Consider the following 25,129-nt stretch of genomic DNA (forward strand, 5'->3'; position numbering starts at 1 on the left):
TTCAAAGGAGACAATTCAAGGAACCAAAGGTCTTGATGAAGTGGAACAAGGATTGTGTGATTACAGACTGAGGCCAGGGGTTGTGGAATGAAGGATTTCACAGAGAGGGCATATTCAGGTTACATCCAAGTCGGGTGTGGCTGTGCAGGGAAAGAAGGTCCCAGAATGTAGGTGAATAGGGATAGGTCAGTGACCCAGGATGGTACCAAGGTGGGATGGAGAAAATCATGGACTGGTTTTATGAACTTCCACATCCAGCAAATATTTGCCAAACGCCCACCCACATCACAGGAACTTGAATCCTTCTGGACTCTGACATCCCAGGCAGGGAGAAGCTTTGTAAATCAGCTCTGTGTCAATTAGTGCTTTCTTCTTAGTGAGTAGTAAGGGATAGCAGTATTAATTCCATGATGCTTTGAGAGTCTGGGGCGATTTTAGAGGTATTTATTCTTTACAGGGCATTAGGAATGGCTTTTCCTAAACCATCCTGGCATTCTCTATGCTCTGCCACTATTTTTCAAAAAAGCTTGGCTCCAGGCAACCCTCTGGGTTTCCCTTCCTCTTTGGGAGCTTTGTACTATCACTCAATTATAAAGTTTGCTATCGCTCAATAAACCTTGCTGTGCTGCCCACCATAAATAAATAAATAGATGACATAGCTTGCTACTTGGGCTATTACTGAGGTACAAACGGCTGCTTCATGGAACACTGGAAGAATAAGGAACACATAGTGACAAGAATCCCAAATTGGACACTGTTCTCTTTCTCTGGAACCAACCTTATTACGTCTTGTGTTTTTACCTCTGTAGAGGGGCATTTGATTACTTCAGGAGTCTCTGGCACTGATCAGAAATGACCAGCTTTCTCTTGTCTATCCTAGGTTATCAAGGCTGCCTATAGCCAAGTAAAAACGATTGCTCAAGGAAACCTTTCCAATGCAGACGTCCAAGCTGCCAAGTAAGTTGCAGTATTAACGTGTTTTTTGTTTCAACTGTTTGCAAGTTTTTTGTTTTTTTATTGTGACATATACCCAAAAGGATTGACAGGTACAGAAGAGTATTTAAAAGAAAAGGGAAGGAGTGCCTGGGTGGCTCAGTGCGTTAAGGCCTCTGCCTTCGGCTCACGTCACGATCCCAGGGTCCTGGGATCGAAGCCGCATTGGGCTCTCTGCTCTGCAGGGAGCCTGCTTCCTCCTGTCTCTCTGCCTGCCTCTCTGCCTACTTGTGATCTCTGTCAACTAAATAAAATATTTAAAAACAAACCAAACCCCCCCCCACACACACACACACAAATAAATAAATAAATAAATGGGAAACACCCACATCCTGCCACCTAGAGATCGTTAATATTTTGCTTATTTTCCTGACCATTTTATTTTTTTTTTTTTTTAAGATTTTATTTATTTATTTGACAGAGATCACAAGTAGGCAGAGAGGCAGGCAGAGAGAGAGCCCAGCTGAGCAAAGAGCCTCATGCGGGGCTCAGTCCCAGGACCCTGGGATCATGACCTGAGCCGAAGGCAGAGGCTTTAACCCACTGAGCCACCCAGGCGCCCCCATTTTATACATTTTAAACATAATTGTTAACTATTATTATATATACTTAATCTTCCTTTTTTTTTTTTTTTTTTTTTTTTTTTTTTTTTTTTTTAAGATTTTTTTCTTTATTTGAGAGAGATCACAAATAGGCAGAGAGGCAGGCAGAGAGAGAAGGGAAAGCAGGCTCCCCACTGAGCAGAGAGCAGGACTCAGGAGTCGATCCCAGGACCCTGAGATTACGACCCGAGCCAATGGCAGAGGCTTAACCCACTGAGCCATCCAGGCGCTCCCTTATATCCTCTTTAATAGCATGTTTATTGTAGAAATTTGAATATAAGAAACACATGAAAAAATAAATGACCTGTTACTCCGTACCAGTGAGTCCTCTTTTTTTACCATTATATTGTTGTTTCCGTTTATTCAGATTACTAAAAATCCGTTATAAACAGTATTAACTGGTGTATCCAAATATACTTGTTGGACATTTCCTATGGTTGGAAATATAAACAATTAAAGGTATCTTTGGTCTTAAAACGTTCTTGTATTTCATACTATCTTCTTGGTATAGATTTCCAGCTGAGTCTAATAAATATTATAATAAATATTATCACAAAAGCTGTTCAAATATATGTGAATGTTTATATGTTTATTTTTATATTTCAAAGTCCTAGTGTAGAAAGGTTGTACAAGTTTATAATCACACCACCAGTATATGAGAGTGCCTATTCTGCCTTAACCATTGGCAATTTCTTTTTTTTTTTTTTAACCTCTTTACTGATATGATAGACCAAAAAAAAAAACTTGTTTCCCCCACCACTCCCCCCACCATCCGTGGTTTTACTTTCCACGGTTACCTGGGGTCAGCTATGGTCTGAAAGCAGATCGTCCTTCCTCTGACTTAGGTGTCAGAAGGTGATTAGTAGCCAAATACTGTGTCACAACACAACTATATCACTCACCTTACTCTATCTCATCACGTAGGCATTTGATCATCTCACATCATCACAAGAAAGGGGAGTATGGGACAATAAGTTATTTTTAAATTATACACATTAACTTTTATTACAGCATATTGTTGCAATTGTTCTATTTTTTTTTAAAGGTTTTATTTATTTATTTGACAGAGACAGTGAGAGGGAACACAAGCAGGGGGAGTGGGAGAGGGAGAAGCAGGCTCCCTGCTGAGCAGGGAGCCCGATGCAGGACAATTGTTCTAATTTATTACTAGTTGTTAATGTCTTACTGTGTCTAACTTATAAATTAATTATAGGTATGTGTGTTAGGAAAAAAACAGTATATATAGGGTTCGGTACTAACCATGGCTTCAGGCATCCACTGGGGTTCTTGGAAGGTATCCCCTGCAGATCACTGTATCTGATTAAAAGATTGAAATATCTGTCTGATTCTTGGTGGTTTTTAAATGCCCACTGTTTTCACTGGGAGTGCCAGCAACATCTCTCATTGAGTAGTTTGCCAAGTCTCTCTAACAAAAAAGACATAATTTGGACCAAGCCAGAAATCAGCTTGCATTTTCATACAGCACTTTAAAACACTTAAATTTGATTCCATCCATTTAGGACAGTTCAAAATGTGAATCGTGAAACTCACACTGTCTTCATGATCGTTTAGTGTTGCCCACAAAGGAAGTATGACAGGCAAATTTCAACCCAGGAAGGAACAACTTCCTGGTCATTTCAAATTGTTCCATTAACATTATTACTTCTGGGGGCGCCTGGGTGGCTCAGTGGGTTAAAGCCTCTGCCTTCGGCTCAGGTCATGATCCCAGGGTTCTGGGATCGAGCCCCGCATCAGGCCCTCTGCTCCGTGGGGAGCCTCTTCCTCCTCTCTCTCTGCCTGCCTCTCTGCCTACTTGTGATCTCTGTCTGTCAAATAAATAAATAAAATCTTAAAAAAAAAAAATTACTTCTGTTACACTAAACACACTAAAAATTGCATCTCTTAAACAGTGCAGTACAGTTTATTAAGTAATAGGTACATGGAACAAAGGATTGGTTAATAGGATGCAGTTCTGCATGATTGCACCACAAACAAAACATGATAAGAATAAATGGAAACACTGGATTTACTTAAGAAAAATCTGTTTCAAATCTAATTTATTTAAGAAAATATATTTCTTTAAGTGTAGCACAGTTTTTATAAGGTACGGCAACATGTAGAAAATAGAATTTCAGTTATTAATACTGAGAAATGTTTGTTTTCTGCCATTTTGATGGAGTTGATACTTTTTCTTGTAATGTTCTTATTAGTCTTCCTGTACTGAAAGAAACAAAGTAAGGTGTCATTTGTGAAGGGACAAACTAACAATCTCTTGGTAAAGTTTACTGTAGGTAAAAAAAAAATTACATTTTTATTTAAATTCCAGTTATTTAATATGAAGTGTAATATTAGTTTCAGGAGTACAGTACAGTGATTCAGCACTTCCATGCATCCCCCAGTGCTCCTCACAGCCGGTGCCCTCTAACCCCGGTCACTTTCTCAGCCATCCCCCCACCTACCTCCTCTCTGGTAGCCACCAGTCTGTTGCCTAGAGTGAAGAGGTAAAAATCTTTGGGGAACCAGGGTGACTCCGTTGGTCAAGCATCCAACTCATGGTTTCAGCTCAGGTCTTGATCTCAGGGTCCTGAGATCAAGCCCCTCATTGGGCTCCGTGCTGGATGTAGGACCTGCTTGAGATTCTCTCTTTCCTTCTCCTTCTCCCCCACCCTCCCTCTCTTGGGGGGGGGGGCAAATCTTTTTTAAATTAAGCGGACACTGTGGTAAAATTGCTGCATTAAATTATGATTATGTGTAAATGCAAGTCTTGCTACAGAGTGCCAAACAAGGGTCGTTTATTTTAGAGTTCAGTTACTCGAGAGCCTCATTGAACACCCATTTTCTTTCTGAGAGAATTATGAATTAGATTTTTCTTTCATGCTTTGTGCTGTATTTAAGCTGCAAAGAATGTAAGCCCTCTCCTGTCCTCATCTTTCTTCTCAGCCATGCCCCACCCTCACTGGACAAATCTCAGTGTAGAAATGGGCCTGGAGGATGCAGGTAGATAAGAGAATCAGCACACAGTATTCTGCTAAGTGGACAGTGTTTAAGAGACCACATAGGTGTTCTGCTTTTATAGAAATACCTAAAGTCATCACCAGAAAAGTACTGGAGGCAAGAGTTATTAAATAACTTCACTAATCAAAACTTCACATTAAGGTAGCCTTAAGTTCTAGTCTAAAATCGGAAGGCAGTCTGTTGGGATTCCAGTATAAGCTCATATTGACAGCTTTCTAAATAAATAATCACATAACTGATGAACTGAAGGCAGAATGGAGGCCTTTAGCCCTGTAAGGTTCCAGGGCTGTTAATCTGTGTATTTACCAAAACATGTTTGAGTTTGAAAACATACTTTATTTGGTTTGAGTTTGAGAACATACTTTCAAATTGCCTTGCTCTTATAAAACTGCTTCTGCCTTAGTTACATACCTTTTACTGGACAGGAACAAGCTGAAAGCTGGCTACCTAATGTCAGTGGAGTCTTCTGAGGGGTTCCTGGATGAAGTCGGGTCCCAGGCACTGGGTGCAGGATCATACACGCCGCCAGCCACAGTCCTTCAGCAGATAGACTCCGTAGCTGACGCCGATGTCGTAAACGTGAGCGAATAAAAACTTCTGATTCTACATCAAATAATTTGACCTTAGTGATCCAATCTCAGAAGGCATGCATAAGCTCCCCTGGGCTGTGTACGTCCCTGTCCTGACGTTTGGTGCCTCCCTGGCTGGTGCGGTGGTGGGAGGGGCTCGTTGCCGCCACACCTGCAGATGGCTTCCTTGTCAGCTCGGCGTGTAGCTTCCTCATTCAGCTCAAGTACCAATAGATGAAACCATTTCAAGTTCCAAAAGGTGAAGAAGAGTTGAATAGTGGCAATTTCATGTGATTTTCATGTGATTCTCCTCCCAAGAAATAAACTCTGTCGTGCCCGTCCTGCACGCCCCAGCATCTTGGGATTTCCGTTCATCTCAGCCGAAGACATTCCTCCTGCTATTGGTGTATTTTTTTTTTAACATATATTATTGTGAGATTCAGTTGTTTTGAGGGCAAGGACTACGTCTTATACCTTTTTGTATTCTCTATTGTACCTAACAAATATATGAACTACAGAATAAATCCAAAATCAGTGGGTTTTCCCCAGTTCTTTCTATATTAAAAATGTCAACTCCTCTTGCATTGTAGAGGTCTCCGCCATCTTCTCACCAACAGCTCTGCCTTACGTAGGGACAGTGGGAATAGAAAAAAGAAACAGGTTATTTTAAGGTAGTAGTCTTGGCCCGATTTCAGTTGGCCCCTAAGTTCGTCATTTTCACACTCTTCCAAATGGCTCTCCTCCTCTTGTATACGATCGTCATGTCCCAGCCTCTGCTGCCTCTAGCACTGTGTCTCCGTGAAGAAGCTGGCTTTAAAGAACACAGGGGCTGCTGTTCGTCGTGGTACACCTAAACCACCGGCCTCTGGTCTTGATACAGTGGCATAAGGAACACAGTGGGAGAAAGTTTGACTTTTATGTTAACAGTATTTTTACTGGCTGGCTCAGACTATTTGCTGTTATAATACAGAAGCAGCAGAGTACTGCCCGGCCTGAGGCTGCCTCTGTCCTATTTCACAGTGTCAGTGAGGTTCTCCTTACGCCCCCACCCCCTTAACAGCTACCCTTCAATCTGGAGCATCACACTTGCTCAGTCACAGGTAGGAGGGAACATTCATCAGAACACCCAAGCTTATTTTCTTACAGTGTCCCAAACTGAAATAATGCATCAGCCCTCTCCTCTAGTTAACTTCACAAGAGGTTTTACAGAGCTGCTGGCTCAGGATGCCTCATCCTACACGCTCTTGAAATAATGGGGTAAATAAGTTTGTCTACTGGATAATGCATTCTCTTATCTCTGTTAACTTTTTTTCTTTTCTTTTCTTTTCTTTTTTTTTTGTTTGTTTGTTTGTTTGTTTGTTTGTTTCAAGGCTGCAAAGAAGTTTGTTTCTGGCCGGAAGTCAATGGCAGCAAGTGGAAATCTGGGCCACACACCTTTTGTTGATGAGTTGTGATACTGAAACACATCTTGCAGGGAAGAGCTGAACATGTTCTCAACCCAGAGCAGCAAACACATGAAAGTCAAAGATCTCTAATACAACATTTTATCTTTTTGTTTTTCAATGAGGTGAAATGTCTTAACATATAAATACAGGTAATTATCCCCAGCTGACTTAAAGTAAATAAAACATTCTGTTTAAATGTTTTTCTTGCATCTTTGCTATTGGTAATCAAGTATTTATTATATGTTGAGTTCTTTGTTTTAGATGCGGTAAAGGAGAACAAGAACATAATAATAAAGTCCAGAAGCATCGGAAACTATTAAAATTAAAATAATTATTGATGGCTTTTAGAGATAAAACCAGTTTAAAAATCTGTCCTCTTGGGTCAGAATAATTAGTTGGGTTTTACCCCCTTTCTGTCTTTTTTGGAATAGAGTTATTTCCTAAAAATATAAATTCCCTATAGTCATATCCTGTGTTCCCACTGCCTCATTTTATGTCAGATTTATCTTCACTTGAGTCACAGAGTTTTGTCTTTTTTCTCCTCTTCCTCTCGCTCATCTGTTTTTGTTTCTTAGGGCTAAAAAGGGGGAAAAATTGTTATGTGACCAACCAGCCAGAAAAATACATCTCTTACTTTAAGTAGGGCATCTGAAGTTTGCAAAACAAGAGAAACTAAATATCTAAATAAAAATGTGATACTTACCTTAAAAAGTGAAATTCTCTCTATGTTCATGCATTCCGATCCTGGGTTCCTCTGCTGCATTCTGTAAAAGATGAGCCAGTCTTCTCGGAAGGGAGTGTGGGAAGGATGTGGATGACATTGCTATTTTGAGAATAAGGTGGGGAGGCCTGGCCGGCCCCAGGGCAGTGTTTGGCTACCACATGGAAGAAGGTCTCTGAAGGCATTACAATGCACTTGAGAAAGAATTGTGAAGTCTGCACATATTACTGTAAGTATAGCAAACCTGTACAGAGCAATGCACAAAAGGGTGTGTTCAAGATAGATGCTTATGTGATCACCAACTTGCAGACTGCCTCCTAAGCAACTTTCGATACAGGTCGAACCCTGCTCTTTTCAGTCTGGGTGGGAGCTTTCGATACAGGTGGAACCTTGCTCTTTTCAGCCTGGGTGGGAGCTTTCGATACAGGTGGAACCTTGCTCTTTTCAGCCTGGGTGGGAGCTTTCGATACAGGTGGAACCTTGCTCTTTTCAGCCTGGGTGGGAGCTTTCGATACAGGTGGAACCTTGCTCTTTTCAGCCTGGGCGTAGTCTTCCATCCAAAATGCATCTGAGGTGGAGGAGGCGGTGGAGGAGGAAGAGCTTTCCTTGTCGTGCTTCACCATTGTCCAGTATGGAGAAGGGGCTCTCACTTCTTTCTTGTGATCTCTGTGAATCATCACGTCACTCTGAATGTCTTTCCCTACACTAATGGTCTGGTTCTCCTTTTTGTATCCATGCCACTCTCTGGAGATAGACATCGGTCTTGTTGCAGACTGAGGCCCAGGGGACCCTGGGTCTTTATAATACTTAAGGTTTTTATCTGAAACTACATCTTCGTTGTCATCACTGCTTGCCAAAAGGTCATCTTTTGACTCCTCAGTTTTCTTTGTTGGGCTGAAATGAAAAAAAAGAAATGGACTGTTAATTGTCTGAACATTCATCGTCCCCTAACAAGATGTCTTAAAAGCCGCTTTGGTTCGTCAAAGAAAGGATATGATTTAGCTTTAGCACTTTGTGTTGTCAACGGTTTTCTCTTTCAAAGTACCTTTACGTTTGTTTCCATTCCTCAGTGTAAGTCGAATTCTGCCTTGGATCGTTTCACATTGCTTTGTACTAACTGAAGCCAGAGTATTGACCAGAATATTAGCAGGCCTTAAAGTGTAGGTTAATTTGCCCCCAGAATGATAGTCAACCCGGCCATCTCCTCCACAGAGCTCTGTTCTAATGGGTCACATAGGGTCAGCAATAACCACAATAACAGGGTGTTACCAATTTCTAGCATATTCGGAAATTAGTGGGCCTCCAAGATCTTCAACACACTAGTGATAGGGAAATCTTTGAGTCTTCTTTTTTTCTCCTGAGCATTCATCATTTGCTTCTCTTTTGGGTTTAAAAGCATGGACTTACACAATGCCCTCTATGTCCACATGTGTCTTGTTCGGCATTCTACTTCTCTCTTGCTGGCCAAATGTTTTTTGATTTTTGGTTTTTTTTTTTATCTGATAGAGCACAAGCAGGGGAAGCGGCAGGCAGAGGGAGAAGCAAGATCCCCCAGAGCAGGGAGCCTGATGAGAGGCTCAATACCAGGACCCTGAGATCGTGAGCTGAGCTGAAGGTGGTCATTTAACCAACTGAGCCAGCCAGGCACCCCTCTGGCCAGATGCTTTTAAAGATGTTTTTGTAACTTGCCTCAACTATTGGCTTACTTGAGAGCTTGTTTGGAGGTTCCAGCAGAGGAGCACAACTCTTCATACCTCTTTGACTGAAGGACAGACGTCCTCTTCAACCGACCCTGCAGCTTCCAGAGGGACACACGTGAGCGATGAGGGAAGAGTGGGGACACCTGCCTGGCCAGCCCACTCACCCTCACATCCCCAACTCTTGGCTTTCTTGACTGTTGAAACTTGGGCAGCGCTGGCCTGCCAGCAACTCTTCAGCTTCACTAAAACCTGCGGTTCCTGTGCCGACTTACTACTCCCCGGAACAGATGCCGTTCCCTGCGCCCCCCTCATCCTGGTCTTTGTGATTATGGACCTCTGGCACCTCAGTCCTGCTACAGGAGATGGGAATCCTTTTCTTCTCCAACGCCCCTCCCGCGCCGCCAACCTTTCAGACCTGCTTGCGTTATCACTACTATTTGTAGTCCTGACTGTTCTGTTTGCTTCCAAGAATTTGAACAGGTTTTCCTAAAGTTTCTCTCTTCTGGTAATAATTAGTAATAGAGTCATTCTCCCTGAGAACTACTAGTCATTAAAATGTGGATTTTCCTTCATCCTCGATTTAGTGGGTGCAAAGAGATTCAAAAGATCTTAGGATCAGAACACTTGGCCTTCAGACATGCCCAGGACTTCTGAGCAGCTTGTGAATAGGGGGAAAAAAAAATCCATGTTACTTTTTTTTTTTTCCAGATTGCAAAGAATATCCTTTGTAACTCAGTATTAGGTAACTATAAAGAATAAGTAGTAGAGCCAGGTTCTTCCTAACTGAAGTATGATTATAAAGCCATAAGCCAGCAGAGGTCAGAGTTAGTTGGAAACGGTTTTTATACCACTAGGTCTGCCAAAGTATTATGTGGAATATTCTCCAGTGTGCACAAAGTGCCGGTTGCTCCTGAAAAAGATCTTTTTTTTTTTTTTTTTTAAAGATTTTATTTATTTATTTGACAGAGAGAGATCACAAGTAGGCAGAGAGAGAGAGAGGAGGAAGCAGGCTCCCTGCTGAGCAGAGAGCCCGATGCGGGACTCGATCCCAGGACCCTGAGATCATGACCTGAGCCAAAGGCAGCGGCTTAACCCATTGAGCCACCCAGGTGCCCCAGCTCCTGAAAAAGATCTTACAAGAAGCCTTTTCTTTCCTTTTGTGCTCCTTCCCTGTCCCCTACCATGTAATTACCAAAGTGCCTTAGATGTAAACACTTTGTTAAGGAAGGGATTCAGGAAGTGTCTGCTCTTGTTTCTGAATCCACGGGTTTTAGCCTCATACTCGAGTTGTGCTATTCTGTATCTCAAACTCTGAACACTTAAAATGCTTAGAAACATAATCCTTCTATAAACAAATGATGAAGAACCCAGGCTTGAGAGCTGCACTCCCCAGTACGGGGTCCCCCAGTTGCAGGTCCTCGCATTGCACATGCTTAATCGTGGCTACTACATGGCACAGCACAAATTGAGAACATTTACACCACAGCAGTACGTTCTCGAACGTCGCTGCTCTGGAGACAGGCCTAGTGACAGTTAGACCCTGTGACCTCTGGCAAGTTTACATACATCTCTCTTGGCTTCCGTTTTCTGGCCTGTAATCAGGATAATAAAAAGCCTTGGCCTGAGGATTAAGAGGTATAATGCTCGTCAAGCAATGTCCACTGCACAGTAAGCAGTGTTATCGTGAATGATTTTTAACTACATCATGATTGGTTTGGTTTTGGGGGAAAAGCCTGTCCCCAATCTGTGCTTGATCTAAAGGAACAGACAACTCTACCCAACTGTAGTTCTGCTGTCAGCCTGTGGGAAAGCAAACCCATCTTACGATTTTTCAGGAGAAACCACAGGTGCAGATTCTTTCCATGAAATCTTAGATGTGTAAGTTCAAATTTTTTTCATTTAAACATTTTTGAAATATACAGAAAAATGCAAAAAAGATCAGACAGTTTAATGGAAAAAATTATAAACACTTGGGTGGCCACACCCCCCCCCGGGGGTCAAGAAAGAGTACTGGCGCCTGGAAAAGCTCCCTTGTATCTTCCTTTCTCTCTAGATCACCGCTATTCTGACTTTTCAAAATGTTGTTGTAGGAGACCAACAAAGCACATCTGTTGACCGTATCAGTCCTTTGGACCACAAGTGGGAATATACGAAGTAATGTCAATGCAGTGTGGGCCATACTTTAGTTCTTAGTCAAGTCCCCAGCCAGATTTCCTTGCGCCCATCCCAATAACCAAAGATACACAGCTGTAGCCACTCTAGCTCTGAAATCCTGTCAAATTAATAAGGACCACTCTTGCATCAGAGCACTGAATTGTTGAAGGAAAAGGATCTCATGTTATACATGTTATGCTCTGCAGACCTTCCTCACGCCTCTGACCTGCCGAAGGGTCTCTTGCACTCCTGGGTTACAGAGATTAAGTGATTTGTCTGAGCCTCAAAAGCTGGGTTTTAATTTTTATTCCCTCTGAATAAAGGAAACATGGGAAAGTCCTGTGGTAGATTTAGCATAATGGCAGAGATTTGCATTCTCCCAGGGCAACAGAGTAAACAATGGGTGATACGGATTACGTCCTTGAAATTAGGAGAAATGCTGTGATGGAGATACACAGGTTGCCCTGAAAGCGTAAGATGGGTGGACCAGACAGTGTTTTAAAGCTTCCTAATTTAGCGAGGCCTCTTGGAAAAAGTTTGCACTGTAAGCCTTCAAGGATGAGTAATGACAGGGTCCTAAGCATGTTGCAGACAGAAGAGCAAGTGCAAAGGCCCCGAGGCAAAGAGAAGGCAAAAAAGCTGAGAGCCAAAGTGGACTAGAGAGGGCAGAGGAAAGCAGAATGAGGTGAGGCTGCGGTCGATACAGACAGACACTAGCCACATGGGGTAGCACAGATCAGTCCAAGGATTTGGGCGTTTGTCCCAAGAAGAGAAGGTTTTAAAAGATTTTAAGCAGGAACATGTCAAAATCAGACTTGAATCGTAAAAGGACTGTTCTGTGTAGAGAATGAATAGGGGACAGGAGTGGATGGTAGAGAATGAATGGTGACTCTTATTGGGATGGTGGTGGTGGCCGGAGAGAAATAAATGAATGTGAGAGAAAGCTGGAAGGTAAAATGACAAGCCCTCGTGATCATTGGGCGTGGAAAGAAGGGAATGGAGAAATCTAGCACAACCCCTAAATTTCTGACTTGTTCAGCTAGGCAAATGATCGCTAGTAAGATAGGGCCACTGGAGATCAGTGGTGAGCTGGCTTTTTATTTTTCGGCACAAGGAGTGTGAGGGGTTCGTGATACACCCAAATGGAGCTACCGAGTGGCAGAGGAAGGATTTAAATGTACAAGTTTGAAGGTCATACGATTTGAAAAATCACTCATATTCAGAGAGTGATAGAAACTACAGGCATCAGTGAGAGATGGCTTCACATTAGGAGATTGAGACAAGGAAGCCAAAAATTCAGCCCCAGGGAAGGTCAGGGCAGAAGCCTGGGGAAGATGGTATTTTAACAGGAGTGGGGGTGGGGTTGTACAGTGGCGAATGCTGCTCGGGAGCCAAGAGTAATGTAGACTTGAGAAGAGTCCACTGGAGTCAGGAACATGAGGGCTGTGGGTGGCCCTGCCAAGAGGTCTCTTGGCCAGGTGAAGAAAGCAAGGCCTCCACTAAGGTGCAGGGGGGGCAGAGCGCCTGAGAAATCATCTCCAGGGGAAATGGCCCACAGCTGCTACAGCATCTCTCTACCCTATTGGAGTCAAAGGGACAGGACCGTGGCTAGGGGGCCAGGGAGAGGACAGGGGCCTCAAGGTGGGGTTTGTGAAAATGGCAGAGGCCTAAAATAAGGCTTCCATGTTGTTGAAAAGGATCCAGAGAGAAGCTGAATGTGCAGGAGACAAATGAAGGAATGGGATTCATAGCATGTGTTTAAGGCCAACTCTGGACAAGGGGACAAGTGGCAGAGCTCCCACCAGATGGTTCTCCTTAAAGCTCCAGGTTCAGGGCTCTTGAGCTCATCAATCTGCTTCACATTAGGTCCTGTAGATTGTACTTCTCCAAAAGGATTCAGAACCCACTAGATGATTGTGGTGGTTTCACCAAACCCTCCCCCGCTGATCCAGTGGATCCTTCTCCCACGAAACCAAGACCCAGTGTTTCACATGGCCCCGGGGGTGCTAGCATAACAAAAGATTTCCTAAAAAAACGATCTACTCACCACGTTACTGGGAATTTGGTCTCAGGGATTAAATCATAGATTTCTTGCCACTCTTGGGGTATGTCAATAAAATCTCGGTAAATCTTGATCTGTAGTACTGTTCCTATGGTGATGTGTTGCAAAAGTTTTAAAAATTCTCGAAGAGTATATCCTAACACATTGGCATGGCCAACACTAATCAGAACATCACCTGAAGAGGGAAAAAATTATCAGTAAAATGAAGATAATGGGTCAGTGGGTTCATAGCACTTCTGGCTCTACTGTGAGGTGTTTCATTAAAGGGCTCATATTGTTGGTTCAGCCTTTATTTAATGAATGTGGTCATCTCAGTGACATGAGTGTCCTTTGCATAATGGAGACTGCATGCAAGATGTTTCTTAATAGTGGTGTAATGGTAGGTATTATTTCATGTTTTTATTGCATTTCTTTAGTCCTTGGTGTGTCAGAAGCTAAAAACCATCTATAGTCTGAGCCATCACTTAAGAGTCTAAAAATGTGTTTCAAATAAAATAAATAGCTATTACTATTAAAAAACCACTTACACTAAGTGAATAAATGACCTAGTTTCTCTTGTACCTGCCTGGCAATTTCCAGTGCCCTCCACTGGTATTAACATCAAGACTTTGATTTTAATTTCCTGCCTTGCACAGTATTAGTTGAACAAATAATTCTGCATGAAAAACACTGGACATGTAGCATGATTTAATTAAGCTTGCGATGTCTATACAGGGAGTATGTTGGTTAAAGGGATTTGACAGCTAGGTTGTCTACTTTAGGGCATTGCTGGACAGGGAGGGAAGCGTGATGGTCAGCCATGGAGCTTTTGATCCCCCACCATGGCAGAGGAAAACCACATCTTGATCACAAGCTCCTGGACCCCCAAAGAGGGTGTTAAAAAGACTAATTACTCATTTGTGCATGGACGTGTAAAGGAGATCCAGCCATGGGGCAAGCCCATGGGTCACTGAACCTGGAGCAGGAGATTCAGAAGGGCGAGAGGAGCACCCTGCCTGCCGGGGGTGGTGACAGGTGGCCCTGTGCTTTCTCATCGTTTTCCCAAGCCTGGTTCTCCAGCCTTTCCGGCAATTCTGTCAGACTCACTGTTCTAAGTTCAGTGCCTTAATAGGATGGTTTTCTATTGGTTGTAGTGAAGAATCCTGACTACCACAAGGACACCCAGCAAGAGAGGAAGGAATACAAAGAAATTACTTTTAAAGGGCTCACAGTGAGTATAATCTTAGTAAATCTTACTAGAACAGCCTGCCGAATGGTTAATGGAGACTTTATAGCTAACACTAGATGAAGGGACTCCAGGTAAGTCCCAAAGGGGGGGCTCATCTCGTTGTGCATGGGAAGCTAGGGGCCCTCAATTACCCTCTTTGCAAGACAGCCGAAGCCTAACCTCCGATAAGAGGGTGAAGCCACTTCTCTGAGACTACACCCCACTGTGCGATAGTTGAGAATTCTGCTGATCTCAAAGGAAGCCTCTGGGGAGTACCAAAGACAAACTTTCATAGTGCTAGGTCCTAGTTTCCTATCAAAAACTGAAGTTTGAAAGTAGTAAAGAAAATGAAGACTTAGAAGGGTGGAGAAAACCTACTTCAGTCTTAGAAAGTAGCGGAGGGTAAAAACCAGCCAAGGATCTGCAGCTAACTGCTAAATGAAACAGGTTTTCCCCAGCTGCCTGCAGAGTGTGCAGTCTGGAACAGCTGTTCATCCTACGGAGGTTAATTACAACAGCACACCCACCTGCAAAAAAAACCCAAAAACCCACCAAAAACAAACACCTCTCACTGGACGAGCTTACATGCCTAATGTTAAAAGAAGCATTTATAGCTGAAAGCTTGGCATTCTGCTCAATTATGTTGTTAAAGCGTGTTTTTTGATCAAGAAGACAGAAAACAAACAGCGTAATTCCATGACCATCCTGGCTGGAACCAAACATGTCGCCGTACGAATGTGATTACTCTGCCAACAGATACTAACGTTGCCCTTCATTAAGACATACCAATGTGGAATTTATGAATATCAAACTCATCACACAGGTTTTTTTCTGTTTTAATGGGCTGTAGGAGCCACATTATTATATAAACTTTGTCTCGATTACCTACGTTAAATCAACTTTGCAGCAGCCAAAATAGATTTGCCTATTTTGCTCCATCTCTCCCGATGAGGCTGTGAGTTCCATAAGCTCCAGGTGGTTACAGACCACATCTGTTTGGCTCACCTTTATAACCCCGTGCCTAACAGGATACCTGCACACAGTAGGCATTCAGGAAATGTTTACTGAATGACTGTGGCTGCTATGTGACTTGTATTTTGCCTTCAAAGTTACACTAATTTCTTAAGACTCTAGATATCAGACTATACTTAAAACCATCCTGGCCAAAAGGATTGTAAAGTTTAGCCAGAATAAACTAACACTAAGCTAGGAAATCCAAAGAAACCCTATTTTAAAGCACCAGAAGAGAAAAATTTGATGCACATGGATATGAAACAATGGAGCTGGGAGATAATGTGGTCAAAGAAATAGTAGGCTTGGGGGACTGTCACCTCTGAAATTCTCCATCATTGTCAAAAGCACTGAATTCCAGTCTCTGAAACCAAGACACTGAAGGGAAGTGACTGACCTGTCATGCAGAGATTTGGGACTCTGGACTCTCTCTGATACTGAAATCCTATTTCCAGGACTTCATGGGGCCCATGGGCTGGAACCCCAGCCCCGTGCACCCACTTAGCTCTGTGCATTGACCCACTTCCTTCATCTCACCAAACCTCTTGTCTTGTTCCCCACCTTTCAGGAGTGCTGCAAAGATTAAATGAGAACGTGGAGGTGGAAACTCCTTGCACAACGGCTGTGACAAATACGTCTTATTCATTTATCAAGCACAGACATACCAAATGTGCCAGCACTGTAGGTTAAGTCCTGGATTTAAAAGAGGAATTCCAGGTGCACTTGGCTGGCTCAGTCAGAAGAGCATGCGACTCTCGATCTTGGGAGTCATGAGGTCGAGCCCCACATTGGGTGTAGAAATTACCAAATAGAAAAAACTTAAAGGGGCGCCTGGGTGGCTCAGTGGGTTAAAGCCTCTGCCTTCGGCTCGGGTCATGATCCCAGAGTTCTGGGATCGAGCCCCACGTCGGTTTCTTTGCTCAGCAGGGAGCCTGCTTCCTCCTTTTTCTCTCTGCCTGCCTCTCTGTCTACTTGTGATCTCTCTCTGTCAAGTAAATAAATAAAATTAAAAAAAAAAAAAACTTAAAAAAATGGAGACCTTTATTGGGGCGCCTGGGTTGCTCAGTGGGTTAAGCCTCTGCCTTCGGCTCAGGTCATGATCTAGGGGTCCTGAGATCAAGCCCCGCATGGGACTCTCTGCTCAGCGGGGAGCCTGCTTCCTCCTCTCTCTCTGCCTGCCTCTCTGCCTACTTGTGATCTCTCTCTGTCAAATAAATAAATAAAAACCTTTAATTAAAAAAAAAAAAAAGATGAATTCCAGACTGCCTCTGACCTCAAGGAGCCCACTGACCATAGGTCCTGCTTCCCATGCATAAAAACACACTCCTGTGGCACTCCAGCGAGTACGCACTCTGGTTACCGACCAGCGTCTGTCACCTGACCCCAGAGAAGCTAAGGAAAACACGCAGAAAATTCACACGACCTGTCCTGGGCTTCCTCTGGTCTGGAAAGTCCAGATCTCTCTTTCTGGTACTCTGTGCCCCAGCACCAAATAGTGACATTTGGAGAAGATGTTTTGGATTTTAAGGTGAGGTGAATGTTCACAACGGCATCATTCATCTCTTTTCTTTAACCCACTGCTTCTACCCGGAGCTGCACTTAGACTCAATTACCTGAGGAGCTTTGAAACCATGAGCTAACCGATCCCCAGCCCCAGATCAACTGAATCAGAGCCTCTGGGGAAACAGGGCGTAGGCATCTCAGGTTTATAAGCTCCCCAGGTAATTCTAATAGATAAGAGTTACAAATCAGTGGCTTAGTCCACTGAACCACCATCCTTTTTTATTAAAAACAACAACAACAACAAAACCCAAGTCTGGAAACTAAGAATAGCCTAAGAGAAATAACGGCCAGTATTCCCACTGAACTGTCGTGTTTAAAGCACTTTTATAAACCTCTCTCCAAATCCTAGCTGCCTCTGACAAAGGTGGTATTATCCCAAATCAGAGCGTGAGGTGACCGACACCTGGAAGGTTAGATGGCTTTGCCCAAGGTCACAGAACTACAAAGTGGCAGAGCTGCTAAAACCAGGTGGCTCTTCCCTCTCACCACCCTTGCAGCCCATCGTGTCTCCTTGGCTCCCAAGCACAGCCCTAGAACTGGAGCAGACACTGGAAAACATGTCTCTAACTGGAAGAAAAAATCATTCACCCCAAGACAAGAGAAGCAGGGTGGTGTTTCTTGGGCTCAGAAGTGTAACAGAGAGGGTTCAAGCCACTGATCCCTGGCGGGCAAGTTACTAAATATCTGATTCCTTATCTGTAAGGTGGGTCTTTTTTTGTTTATTTGTTTTTAAAGATTTTATTTATTTATTTGACAGAAAGATCACAGGCAGGCAGAGAGAGACGGGGAAGCAGGCTCCCTGCTGAGCCGAAAGCAGAGGCCTTAACCCACTGAGCCACCCAGGCACCCCCGTAAGGTGGTTTAATGCACAATCGACCTCAGGGATTGTCAGGAGGGTGAAGTGAGATCATGCATCTGAACGCTAACGATGATTCATACTGCCTACGGAAGAAGGCAGGTTTATCCACCAAGAGCCCTAACTCTGGAGTGACACCGTACCTGTGTGTGTATCCCACGTGCCAGGTGGGGGTGAACCCGGGCAAGGAACTCAAGCTCACCGAGCCTCAGTTTCATCCCCTGTGAAGGGGGATAACAAGGGCCCCTACCTACAGACTGGAGGTCAGAATTCGGTGAATAAAAACACAACGCAGCGAGGGTTGATAAAGTGATAGCAAGGGGCTGGCATGCAGAAACCTGCTCTCGGGCAATATTATCATTATTACGGTTACACTAACACCTGCTAACCGAGTCTCCCCGGAGCCAGACAGGCGGGAGGCAGGGGGAAGACCACAGTCACCTGGCTTGAGTTTTCCATCCCTGGCCGCAGCCCCATTCCTGATGAGGTGGGTGATCTGGAGGTAGGGCCCGTTCTGGATGACGATCAGGCCCAAGCCAAGGTTCCCCACAGTGAGTTTGGTCTGCTGAGTTTTGCTCAAGTTGTGCACAGATGACTTGACGTTGAAGCCAGTTTGTGTTTCTAATGAAAAGAGGGAGACTTTTTTCAGTCCGTCACCTACACAGCCACATGACCGCATCACTGGGGTCCTAGAGCCGGTTTTAGGACTGGGGGCCCGGAGCAGTTTCGTAGCCTCTCTGTACCTCAGTTTCCCCGTCAGTAAAGTGAGGACGATAAGTGTCTAGCTTAGGGGCTTGTTATGAGTATAAATGAGACCGTTGAAGGGCTCTGCCCAGCGCCCGGCACCGCGGAGTGCTTCACTAACGTCAGTTTTCATCTCTCCACTGGCTGTGCGCTGGGAAATAACAATTTCTTGCCCTTATGGATCTTCCAGCTCTCCATCAGCCGCGTAAATGTATGTCGAATAACAAACGGTAACACAGGCTATGAAGGAAGCCTATAGAGAGCTCTGAGGGGGACTGACAGGAGCCAAGGTATCCTGTGGAGAAGGCTTCATGCAGGAGGTAACGTTTGAATGGAGGTCAAAAGGACCAACAGGAAATATTTAGACCAAGGAGAGAGGAAGGAAGTCTCGGAGACAGGAAAGAACCCAGAGTGCGAGGGAGAGATGCCTGCCTGGGGCCGGCGGGAGGAACACGGGCAGAGACCCCCGGGCGGTTTCACAGGCTTACATCATGGCCGCAAGGGCTGAGGCGGGAGTCAAGCAGGACACAGTCAGATTGCCTTTTTTCTTTTCTTTTCTTTTCTTTTTTTAAAGAAAAAACCAAAGCATGGATTGTGGGGTCCAGAGTGGAAGTGGGAAATCAACGTGTTACTGTCCTCACCCAAGCATGCAATGGCAATGATGGCGGAAATAGCAGGAAAAGATCATTTGGCAGGAAAATCTGGGACAACGGGTGGTGGTGGTGGACAGGCCTCGGAATACGTTTTCTTCAGAACTAACTCTCAAAAGAGAAGTTTCCGACTGCGGAGTGATTTAAAACGAGTTGTTCTGTCAAGAGGAAGCTCTGGGGAGACCGCTTTTCAGTCCACAGGACGCTTCTGCGGACATTCCTTTTCAGCACACTTTTCCTCAAGCGCAAGTGACAGCCCGCTCTTGGCCGAGCCTGTGGCAAATCCATGGGGCTGGGGCGTTCTGAGGGCCCAGAAGCGGTCTTCACTGCTGAGGGCCGGGCTCTGCCGGTCCCTCCACCCCGGGTGAGGGCCCGCAGCCAGGTTCCCGGCCCGTCCCTCCTGAGCAAGCCCTGGAGCCGACCTCCACCCTCACCTGCCCCCAAACCACAGAGGCCCTCTGGAGAAGAAATCAAGGAACCCCGTGTGAGGAAGGTTCCAGCTCGGGAGTCCGTTCAGGACCATCGGAGAGATGCGCCGGAGGCCGGATCCCTCCTTCAGCCCCCAGTCCCGGGACAGACACAGAAGCGGCCTCTTCGCAGGCTCTGGGCACCAACCTCCGCTTGCCAGGTCGGTGCGCTTCGGCTAAGATCACGTAAGGGGCCCGGTCTCCAAAGCCGGCGGGGTTAAGGGAAGGCAGGCAGCCTCAGAAGCCGCCGTGCCTGAGGATCCCCCTTCTCCGTGGAAAGGGCAAAGCTGCAGGCCAAGCCGGGGCGGGGGCGGGGCCGGGGGCGGGGCGGGGGCGGGGCCAGGGGCGGGGGGGCTGCGGCTGCACTTCTCCGCGTCCGCACGGTGTGGGTGCTCGTCTGTCAACACTCGGAGCGCTGCACGACCAACCCGGGGCCCCTACTGCCTGTGAAGCACCGCTTACTCCACAAGTGCTGGGAGACGCCGCCTCCCAGGCTGAGAGTCTGGCGTTCGGTCCCATTTCACGGGGGAGTCGGAGGGATGAAGGCTTTGTCCCCCAGGCGTCGCCCCCTCCCCGCTCCCCAGTTACCGTTTTTGTCTTTTAGGACGGCCTTCTTCATGGCCCCAGGAGGGCAGGCCCCTCAGAGGGCCTCCCAGAGCCGAAGCTGGAGTGGGTCCAACTCCCAACTGTTTCGAACTCGCGAGGAGCCGGCGCACTGCGGCCCGACCTCGGGCGGCGGGGCGGACCGCCCGGGGCGGCGAGGGGACCACCAACCACCCGCCCCCCCCCGGGCGCTGCCCCTCGGGATGGCCGCCAGGGGGCAGAAGTTGGACAACTGTGCGGGTACAGGGCCTCCGGGGACCCGGGAAAGGGGAGGGAGTGGAAATTGGGGGGAAGAAAAACAAAACTTGCGTGGGGTCGGGGTCGGGGTCGGGGGCTCTAGCACAGTGCCTGGCTCACAGCGGGCTCATCATCCGTTCTTGGAAAACAACCGCGGAGGATGGAAGAAGCACCGAGGAGGGTGCGGCAGAGCTGTGCAGTGGTCTGCCCGGGCGGTAGCAGAGCGCAGAAGCCCCTTGCTGCTCTCCCAGTAATGGTCTTTTTAAATATTGTTGCACCAACAGCGCCCACTGTTTTGGAAGTGCACTGTTTTCATGGATGCTTTGAATGAGGGAAGGTCAAGGGTGGCTTGAAAAAAAAAGAGTCACGATTAGGAGAGGAATTAATTCTTCCTTCTTTTTTCCAAAATAATCCACCCCCGAACATTCACTCATAGGACAAATATTTAGGGGAAGCCCGCTTGGTGGTTTGTACTGAGGCTGGGAACACAACAGTAGGCAAGACACACAAGGGTCCTCTCCTTTTGGAACTCGGATTTAAAAAGCAGATGAAATGGACAATTTTAGGAAACTACATATTATCAAAAATATATTCTAGAAGAAATAGGAAACAACGTGATGAGCTGGGTCCTGTTGTTTTCCCACTCTGACGACACTGAGAGGGTAAGCACTTTGCATCTGTGCTTTCAACAAATAATTACCAAGCATTTGTAAGGTGTCGGGCACCGTGCAGAGGTTTCCGTGGTCAACCTGGGCAAGTTCCTGTTTCGTTGGCCGTTTCTGTGGCTCTCCCCAGACAATAAATCAGGGCAGATTTTCGTTGGATAAATCCTGTCTAGCAGAAGCTGAGACAAAGGGGAATGAACAGAGCCGTCCATTTTGGTGCTCTCAACCTCAAGGAGTCTCCAGCAGGTGGCTTCCCATGCTCAATCACCAGTTTCTTCCTTCAAACCGTCTGGCAAGGTGTCTGTCCTGACATCAAATGAATTCCTCCATAAAATGCATCCTTTCCTCCATCTTCCTTTGAGTAGGGGGGATGGTGAGAATTTGTTTGGTGAGGGGAGCGTATCAGCACCCGGCACACAGGGGGTCTGCCTTCCCTCCATCCCAGGAGAAAAACTCTCCTTAAGGCAGATGTCGAGATCACACTGATTGCAGGATACGAGTGGTCATGGCTGCTGTCCTATGCTGTCCAGATCCCCCTTCAGGATTGAAGGATTTATTCCTGCCCCTCGACCCCACCCCTGCTTCTAGCTGAGCTCCTTGCCCAAGATCACACCTTCCCAGGACAGCTAGTATCCAGTGGCCCGAAGGGTACTGTAGGGTAAAAAACCTGGCTCCCTCAGGCCAACTCAAGCAACTCTGGAGGGTAGTCCCAGCTCCAGAATTCCTGTGGGGTCCACTGAGGTCCCTTTGTGGCTTTGCTGTCACCTGAGTTCTCCCTTTGCCAGGTTCTGCTTCCCCTCCTTGCCCCCGTAGGTGTGGGTCCCAAGAGCACTCCCTAAGAAGAAACTCCTTGCAACTCACGAGTGTTTCCTAGACCCAACCCGCAGCTGCTAGTGCCAGAGATGGTCTGAGAGCGTAGATGCTCAGATGGGATTTCAGAGCTGGATGCCCCTGCTGTCCAGGTAATAAGGAGGGTCCCATCCCCAGTAGAGGAGGCGTGTACATGGCCTGAGGCCCAGGGGAACACTAAGACGGTTTAATTTTTCACCATAGAAAAACGGAATGGTTTGGCACCCATATGATCTGTCTGAGTATCTCTTAGTACTCCTTTGCCCTGTTTTGACAGTAAATGGAAAAAGCAGCCAGAGCTTGAGAAATACATGGCAACCAGTGGCTCAGTCTCCTTAGGGATGGAGGTCTGAGCCGCCTCACCACGTAAGCCACCTAGACCACAGAGGGGCTAGCAAAAGGTGAGAGGAATCTAGGGTAGCAGGAGAGGGGGAAAGTGTGTCAGTTACGCCCGAGATGAACTGCAGCAGCGGTGGGAGCTGTAGTTGGTCCTGCTAACCTTCCTCTTATAGGATTCCCACAGGAAAACATCTCCACCAGGGTCCTGCTCTCAGAACTGAAAAGAAGCAGGTGGTTCTGCATAGCACAGGGAGTGCACTGTGCAAATGTTGCCCTCTGCTACCTGGTGCCCCTGAAGACGGAAGGACCCAGTCCCCAGCTACTAGGATGGTGGGAGGTTGACAGATCACAGCTGTCAGACCTCTCAAGGAATTGTTCTTGGCTGAAGAGCAGCCTCACCCAAGCTCGTGCCCCACTCCTGGGGTAGCTGGCATCCGGTGACTAGTCCATGCAGGGACACAAAGCCTGGCTCCTTTTCCCCCACTCCGAGCAGCCATCCCAGCTTCAGAGCTCCCCATGGGGTCTGCCAAAGCCTCCCAAGACTGCACCAGCACCAAACTGCTCCCTTGGCCTCCCCTGCTGCCTTCCCTCCCCTCCCCTGCTCATGAGTGCACCCCCTAATAAACTCCCTGCATGCTAATTGATAATCTCTTGTCTCTGAGTCCGCTCCAATGGAACCCAGTCTGTGAAAGGAAAGATTTGAGCCCAAGGCACAAACTGTCAAAACTCTGGATTTAGTTCTTTTGTTTTATCTAATCCCAGAAACCCCACGTACATATGTATGGTGCATTCACCACACTCCTGGCCTGTATGGTGGACTTGACACCCCCCCCACTACCCCCCCCTCCCCATGGCCCCAGGGAGGCAGTGTGTTCTTTATCCTGTCAGGCCAAAGATACTCCTAAAAGAGAAGAGTGATTACACAGTCCCCTCCACAGCTTTCACCAAGGTCACATCTGGATTCAGCCTCTGCTGGGCCAAGGTCTACCATCCATCACGATAAAGCACACCATGTCCATGGCCCCTTAACAACCACAGGCTGCCTATTTATGAGTCCAGGCTGCCAACATAGATCCCTCCTGTGGGCTTTCTGGATCCGCAAGGACTTTCTGCCTTAAGGATCCTTGTGGCTCATCTCTCTCCGAAGAGAAGAGTCCCAGCTGCTTTGCTGACGGGTGGGTGAAGGTTTGGGAAAGTTCTATCACTGCAGCAGAGTGCACGACTCTGGGAGTCTATCATGTAAGAGGAGGGAAAGAGGCCCAAGGAGCTGACGGGACGTTACCAAGTTCAAGGCGATAGAAGGGGTGGGAATGGAAAACAGTTTTGTGACCTTTCTGTTCCATCACACCACCTCTCCTAACCCTTGGGGTTTGCGTCTACTAAACTCTAAACTGGGATTTGGAGGAGAAAGGAACTGCTCTATCCCGTAGATCTCAGAGAGGCTTGGGACCGGGAAACACCAGATACACTGGAAGTCAAGAAGGAGATGTGGGGCTAAAAACAGGATTAACAGGAAATATGTAAACAGAATATTTGGTCCTGGTCCACTCCTCCCTGCCCCCACCACGCTGGTTGGTAAGAATGAATGGGATAGATGACTTGTCTAAAGTGACATGTTGGGGCGCCTGGGTGGCTCAGTGGGTTAAGCCGCTGCCTTTGGCTCGGGTCATGATCTCAGGGTCCTGGGATCGAGTCTCGCATTGGGCTCTCTGCTCCGCGGGGAGCCTGCTTCCCCCTCTCTCTCTGCCTGCCTCTCTGCCTACTTGTGATCTCTGTCAAATATATAAATAAAATATTTTAAAAAAATACAAAATAAAGTGACGTGTCGCCATTAAACTGGTAAAAAAAAATCTCAATTTTTTTTTAACTTCACACTATTTTTTTTCCTATAAATTTAAGCATAGTTGACATATATTAGTTTTGGGTGTAGAGTAGTGATCCGACATTTGTATACATGATGAGATGATCACCATGGTAAGTCTAGTTACCACCACACTGCTTGTTCTTATCCTTTAATCCTAGATTCAGAAACTTTTGTGGAGGGGCAGAGATGGGGGGACTGGGAAGTACCGCCCACGTAGAAGGAGAAATTTATAAGTGTATTATTTATGTATTTATTTTATTTTATTTTAGAGGGGGTGGAGGGGCAGAGGGAAAAGGAGAGAGAGAACCTTAAGCAGACTCCACACTCAACACAGGCCCCATGCGGGGCTGGATCTCCAGACCCTGAGATTAAGGTCTCCGGACCCTGAGACCTTAGCCAAAACCAAGAGTCAGACCGACTCTTTAACCGACTCAGCCACCCAGGTGCCCCATGTAGGATTGCTGGGCAACAAAGACTCTGGATAAGAAGCCAAGAATATGACTGTATCAAACTCTAGTACTTAAAAAGTGAAGCCCTCCTACAGTAATGTGACATGCATATCTGAATCCCTAGAACGTATCAGTCAGCCTCGGCCAATTTCTGCGGCAGGAGAAAACTAAATGCTATAATATATATATTTGAAATGCTCCCCTCACCCCCTGCCCCAGAAGACCAATGTTTGGACAGGAAAGTCTATAGACTAGCAATCAAACCCCTCCTTACCCAATCTATGTGGTGACACTGATAACTCTCGGTGAGTTTCTGCAAGGCTGTTGGATTTAGTGGAATTTGAGACTTGCTGAGTTTTGTGAA

At 46.1% G+C, this 25,129-nt stretch overlaps 2 protein-coding genes and 1 long non-coding RNA gene across 7 annotated transcripts in view; 2 read left to right on the plus strand and 1 right to left on the minus strand.

Annotated features, from left to right (window-relative positions):
* Window positions 1-6,824, plus strand: part of LOC101672152 (cytochrome b-c1 complex subunit 2, mitochondrial) — a 24,576-nt gene extending 17,752 nt beyond the window's left edge. The window contains exons 12-14 of the mRNA XM_045072719.1: window positions 881-957; window positions 5,036-5,189; window positions 6,550-6,824. Coding sequence (XP_044928654.1) covers window positions 881-957; window positions 5,036-5,189; window positions 6,550-6,633 — 315 coding nt within the window. The 3' untranslated portion in view covers window positions 6,634-6,824. The remainder of the gene's footprint in view (window positions 1-880; window positions 958-5,035; window positions 5,190-6,549) is intronic.
* PDZD9 (PDZ domain containing 9) lies at window positions 3,557-20,521 on the minus strand. Of its 4 annotated transcripts, XM_045072723.1 has the most exons (6): window positions 20,348-20,521; window positions 18,340-18,519; window positions 13,247-13,436; window positions 7,885-8,239; window positions 7,328-7,839; window positions 5,189-5,802 (listed from the first exon to the last, which is right to left on the minus strand). In XM_045072723.1, the coding sequence occupies exons 1-5, from the start codon at window positions 20,376-20,378 to the stop codon at window positions 7,663-7,665; spliced, it is 933 nt and encodes a 310-aa protein (XP_044928658.1). In that variant the 5' UTR covers window positions 20,379-20,521; the 3' UTR covers window positions 5,189-5,802; window positions 7,328-7,662. The 4 variants fall into 4 exon arrangements, with proteins under 4 accessions (XP_044928656.1, XP_044928658.1, XP_044928657.1 ...); XM_045072721.1 differs by lacking the exon at window positions 5,189-5,802 and adding an exon at window positions 3,557-3,815 and having other exon boundaries at window positions 7,328-8,239; XM_045072722.1 differs by having other exon boundaries at window positions 5,189-5,798; window positions 7,328-8,239.
* On the plus strand, window positions 20,515-24,112 carry LOC106004454. 2 transcript variants are annotated; one of them, XR_006604567.1, is made up of 3 exons: window positions 20,515-20,602; window positions 22,078-22,514; window positions 22,626-24,112. It is a non-coding gene; the product is annotated as an uncharacterized LOC106004454 (long non-coding RNA). The 2 variants fall into 2 exon arrangements; XR_006604568.1 differs by having other exon boundaries at window positions 22,078-22,226; window positions 22,391-24,112.
* Window positions 24,113-25,129: the final 1,017 nt, after the last annotated feature.

The sequence above is a fragment of the Mustela putorius genome, unplaced genomic scaffold (assembly GCF_011764305.1).
Source record: "Mustela putorius furo isolate JIRA1106 unplaced genomic scaffold, ASM1176430v1.1 tig00004041_pilon_pilon_pilon, whole genome shotgun sequence".
Lineage (NCBI taxonomy): Eukaryota > Metazoa > Chordata > Mammalia > Carnivora > Mustelidae > Mustela > Mustela putorius.

Coding starts and splice junctions, on each gene's coding strand:
- PDZD9 (XM_045072721.1), bottom strand. CDS start 20,378: ATGAAGAAGGCCGTCCTAAAAGACAAAAACG. Junction 13,437..18,339: donor GGATGGAAAACTCAAGCCAG/GTGACTGTGGTC, acceptor TTCCCTCTTCAG/GTGATGTTCTGATTAGTGTT. Junction 8,240..13,246: donor ACCAAATTCCCAGTAACGTG/GTGAGTAGATCG, acceptor TTTTCATTTCAG/CCCAACAAAGAAAACTGAGG.